The 5,814-nt window shown below is 43.9% G+C and overlaps 1 protein-coding gene across 1 annotated transcript in view; it reads left to right on the top strand.

The window, feature by feature from the left end:
• The first annotated feature begins 458 nt into the window (after positions 1-458).
• Positions 459-5,814, top strand: part of LOC108803521 (protein sel-1 homolog 3-like) — an 11,122-nt gene continuing 5,766 nt past the window's right edge. Inside the window, exons 1-3 of the mRNA XM_018575357.1 lie at positions 459-641; positions 882-969; positions 3,287-3,396. Coding sequence (XP_018430859.1) covers positions 459-641; positions 882-969; positions 3,287-3,396 — 381 coding nt within the window. The remainder of the gene's footprint in view (positions 642-881; positions 970-3,286; positions 3,397-5,814) is intronic.

Genomic DNA, 5,814 nt, shown 5'->3' with positions numbered 1-5,814 from the left:
ATCACACAGACATTACACCCCCTGTCACCCCCTATATACTCATCACACAGACATTACACCCCCTGTCACCCCCTATATACACATCACACAGACATTACACCTCCTATATACAGACATTAGATCTCCATGTAACATGTCTTCGGTCTATGTGCCGCCCCCCCCAGCATTGCAATGTGGAGATCTGGGGGTTGGTGATGGTCCCATAAACTTCTTGTCTTATCTGCTTCTGGTGCACACAGGCAATGGGCTGATCGGCTTTTATTGGCAGATTCCCTCCGATAATCACTGCAATATGTATCACATTCTGTACCGGCTTTTTCTGGGGAGATATTGATGGGCCCCTGTTGGGCCCGTGTGCTCCTTTTACATTGCCTGCTAAGTTGGCGGCCCTCCCTCTCTCTATCATTAGCCATCTCAGTGTTGCAGTACAATGGAGGTGCAGTCTTGGTACCATCACCATGGCTATCAGTGCTGCGGCAGGAGGTGCTTTTAAGTTGGCTTCAAGTTCTGTGCAGGGGTGTGGGAAGAACAATGAATCGATGACAGAAGGAGAGGATGGGATTTCTTCGGATGTTCTATTCTTGCCGTCTTATGAGGAAGAGAAATGTCTCTACTACGGTTACACATGTATATTTTCTTTGGTCATGGAAGACCCTTTGGAGTCCATTTATCAATGATTTGATGGACAATTCACCCAACATTCACCCAAAATAATCCAACATTATTTAATAAACATTCACCCCGTGCACTAAGCCAAATGAGTGGAAATTCGCCCCCAGATTCACCCCTAGATTCACCCCTAGATTCACCCCGTGAGACTGCTGCAAGTCTTTGTATGAGATTTGTGTTCCTTGTATAAACTCTTCCTTAACGTTTAATAGGAAGGTCTGGTGACCCGATATCTGCAGATTGACTGCGAGTGGAAATATTACAACCTATCAGCACTCAGCGAGCGGCCGCCAGCGTACGGTGAGTATACAGCCCAGGCGGCCATATTGATTATGGGATACAACTTATCCTCGGCACCAGGTGATTGAAGCCTTATGGGGGCAATATTGTTCAGTGCTGTCCGGGGTGCCTCTCTTTGCATCAGCAGTTAATAAATTGGGGTGCGTACCCCCTTCTTGTCGGTTCAGGTACTACTGATACACAACGTGTTAGCAAATATTAAAGAGGGCCTGTCACCACAGAGTCACTTCCACAAAGACGTTCACCTACACAAGAAATATTCCTTCACATACCTTTCTAGCACTTTCCATTGCATTGGACTGTCGGGACGCAGAGTAGAGGAACGGCGGCCACAAGAGGAGCAAACTAAGACTAAGACAGCTGTGACAACTGTCCGGGAGAGTTTTTCCCTCACTTCCTGTTGTGACTGCAGGACAGGAAGAAACCGTTATGTTTCACATCTCAGAGCAACCGGGGGAGAAGCTCAACAGAAAAGAATGACTACATGGACACCCCATCATAGAATGACTCTACATAGACACCCCATAATAGAATGACTACATAGACACCCCATTATAGAATGACTCTACATAGACACCCCATAATAGAATGACTCTACATAGACACCCCATAATAGAATGATTGTACATGGACACCCCATAATAGAATGACTCTACATAGACACCCCATAATAGAATGGCTCTACATAGACACCCCATAATAGAATGACTCTACATAGACACCCCATCATAGAATGACTCTACATGGACACCCCATAATAGAATGATTGTACATGGACACCCCATAATAGAATGACTCTACATGGACACCCCATAATAGAATGACTCTACATGGACACCCCATAATAGAATGACTCTACATAGACACCCCATAATAGAATGACTCTACATAGACACCCCATAATAGAATGGCTCTACATAGACACCCCATAATAGAATGACTCTACATAGACACCCCATAATAGAATGACTCTACATAGACACCCCATAATAGAATGATTGTACATGGACACCCCATAATAGAATGACTCTACATGGACAACCCATAATAGAATGACTACATAGACAACCCATAATAGAATGACTCTACATGGACACCCCATAATAGAATGACTCTACATAGACACCCCATAATAGAATGACTCTACATAGACAACCCATAATAGAATGACTACATAGACAACCCATAATAGAATGACTACATGGACACCCCATAATAGAATGACTCTACATGGACACCCCATAATAGAATGACTACATGGACACCCCATAATAGAATGACTCTACATGGACACCCCATAATAGAATGACTACATAGACAACCCATAATAGAATGACTCTACATAGACACCCCATAATAGAATGACTCTACATGGACACCCCATAATAGAATGACTCTACATAGACAACCCATAATAGAATGACTCTACATAGACAACCCATAATAGAATGACTACATAGACAACCCATAATAGAATGACTACATGGACACCCCATAATAGAATGACTACATAGACACCCCATAATAGAATGACTCTACATAGACACCCCATAATAGAATGACTCTACATAGACAACCCATAGGGTTAGGGTTAGACCACTGTCCCTGAGTGGTGTATTGCCCCCTCCCCCCCTCTCAAGTGGTGCCCATGGCACGTGCCCTGCTTGCCATACCCTAGATACACCACTTGATGCCGCCAGTGAGTTAATTGCTTGCTGCTCTGACCAGAAGACCAGTGAGTCTGGGTGGCCGAGTCCGGTAGGTGAGGGGCCCGTACTATGCCATGTTTGCAAGTTGCTGGAGGCAAGGTTGTGATTTCTCGGCAGACTTCTTAGGAGTTTCCTGAGCTGAACAGCCTGGGGCCAGGGAGGTAAAATAAAGCCTCCGGCTGTGTGAGTGGAGGTTCCTTGTCTGTGATGTGTTGCGGAGAGACATTGAGGTATTTGTGGTGTAGCTGCACTGAGGCTCTACAACATGCGTCTGCTCACCTTCATGGCCCCTCCCCCCCCTCCCATTGGCCACTGTCACCTTGTTGCTTATTTCAAAGATTGTTGTCTTTATAATTTCCTAACATCCTGCTAAATGTTTGTGTATCAGCACTAGACAGGAGCGATAATTAGGGGGTACACACCCCAAAATTTGTTCTAAAATATTACTGTTAGTGCAAATAAAAAGATGTTCAATGTCAGGAATTCCCGCGATCGTCATTGGTTCCAGCTGCCAGGTAACGGCGTCCTTAGTGTTTCTCACAATATAATAAAACATTCTTTGAAAAGTCTGACGGTTGTGTTCTGATATTTCTTCTCTATTCCTGCAGCTCAGATTAAGATGGGCGATCTCTTCTACACCCCCCATGTCCGGCGGAAGAGGGACATACAGGCTGCAGTGCACATGTACACTATGGCTGCTTTACAGCGAGAGCCTCAGGTGCCGTACGGCCGATCCTTATCCTCCTTATCCCGCTTATCCTCCTTATCCCGCTTATCCTCCTTATCCCGCTTATCCCCCTTATCCTCCTTATCCCGCTTATCCTCCTTATCCCACTTATCCTCCTTATCCCGCTTATCCTCCTTATCCCGCTTATCCTCCTTATCCCGCTTATCGCGCTTATCCTCCTTATCCTGCTTATCCTCCTTATCCCGCTTATCCTCCTTATCCCGCTTATCCCCCTTATCCTGCTTATCCTCCTTATCCTGCTTATCCTAATTATCCTGCTTATCCTCCTTATCCTCCTTATCCACCTTATTTTATCCTGCTTATCCTCCTTATCCCGCTTATCCTCCTTATCCCGCTTATCCCGCTTATCCTGCTTATCCTCCTTATCCTGCTTATCCTCCTTATCCTGCTTATCCTCCTTATCCTCCTTATCCCGCTTATCCTCCTTATCCCGCTTATCCTCCTTATCCCGCTTATCCTCCTTACCCTGCTTATCCTCCTTATCCTCCTTATCCCGCTTATCCTCCTTATCCCGCTTATCCTCCTTATCCCGCTTATCCTCCTTATCCCGCTTATCCTCCTTATCCCGCTTATCCCGCTTATCCTCCTTATCCTGCTGATTCTCTCTGTGTTACTATTATACATTATGATAGAGTTATAGACTCCAGGGGAGAGGGCAAATATATTCATTAGCAATTCAGGCATCTAAATCTAATAAACATGCGCGGGGGAATGCGCAGATGTCAGCGTGAAGTTCAGGGAATCATCCGTCATTCCGTATATTAGATGAAACTATCTGAGGTACAAATGAGTCTTTAATTTGATCAAATCACCATTAATTATCATCATTTTCATCTACATATGAAGAATAGACCCGCCGCAACAGTCTGAGCATCACCTGACAATATACCTGGACGGACCAAATGACATTTAGGGGCTGAAAGAGACACAAAATCCTAAACTGACAGCTGATCCACATCAAGCACGAGAAATAACTTCCTGATCCGCCGGTCACAGTCTGCGCTGTTATTTCTAAGAGTAGAATTTCAGATTTTTCTGCTTTTAGAAATATTTCCAGACTTTTGTTTAAACAATCTACTAACCATAAGGACAGAACGAGCTCCTGAGGAAGCCTATTCCACGTGTAAAGATCCCAGAAGAGGTTAAACACAGATTCCAGCAATCATTGATCACAGATCTAAAAATGAACAACTTTGCACCTTGTTGACTCGGTGGACCAAATATATAAAAGGGGATCATGTCTGTGAAGGTTCATTCATCCGGGTCACATGGTATAGCTGTAAAATATAAGTCAAGTATGGTGAATGTCGCTCCAATCCACGTTATCTGTTAGTCACAACCAGGTGATGATTCATTTGCATAATTGTCGTCTAGGAGGTGTTCCAACTCTATTGAAGCTTGGCTTCTCCATTGTTACATAAATGGCCTCTGTCACACCTCTTATACACCCGTCCTCCTCCCTGTCTAGGATGCGTACTTGGCTGTCTTCAGAGGAGTGACCTTTTTCCTTCAGATGTAGTTATACTGCTGAATCCTGACCAGAGGGTTTGGCTCGGCTATGCTGTGCCAGATTACGTCTCTCTCTGGAGTCTATACCTCTTATAATACAAGGACAGATAAGGAAGGATGAAGATTATCTCTCAGGCACAGCTAATAGTCAATAAAGTAAAATAAATGAATACTTGCAATTTGGTAGTGAAGTGGAAGAAGTCCTTCATGTACCGCCAGACAGTAACCCTTGGTAATGGAAGCAATCCTTACTGGGTGAAGCAAGAAATGGAGTGCAGCTGGTTCCCTTGTACTGAAGGCTTAAGCTGGGACATGAAAGGATTAACAGCCAGGCACATGAGCAGCTTCAGAATCCTGATGAAACCTTTAAGAGAGTTATACTGGAAGTGTAACGTTGGGCTGTGATCAGGCCTGGCGCTACCATATAGGCAGGTCAAGCAACTGCTTGATGGCGGCACCAGTGGGGGGGGGTGGAAAAATGCGACTGGTCGCAAGATGGCTACCTTGCATGCCGGGTCGAGTAGACAGTGAGAGGAGATCTGCACTCCCAGCCCTTCCTCTCAGCTGCCACAGGAGTTCCAGCACAGCGCTGTGCTAGAACTCCATTATTGGAGGTGACAGGTTCAATAAAGAGAACCTGTCACCTCCAAATTCTATCACACAGGGGCTTGTTATCTAGCTCCTGTGTGATAGCAATAAAGTTAATTGAAAAAATGTATAAAAAATTATAAAATAAACATTTGGGAAAAAATAAGTAAATAATTATAATTAAAATGATAAAAAGTAACAAATAGTAAGATTAAAAAAAATAAATTAACAAATAATTAGAAAAAAAATTATAACTAATGAAAAAGTGAAAGAGAATTATAAGTAAAAAAT

Source organism: Nanorana parkeri, unplaced genomic scaffold, assembly GCF_000935625.1.
Source record: "Nanorana parkeri isolate BGI_ZX_2015 unplaced genomic scaffold, ASM93562v1 scaffold3824, whole genome shotgun sequence".
NCBI lineage: Eukaryota > Metazoa > Chordata > Amphibia > Anura > Dicroglossidae > Nanorana > Nanorana parkeri.
The sequence above is the reverse complement of the archived record's forward strand: the minus strand, read 5'-3'. Positions and strand labels throughout refer to the sequence as shown.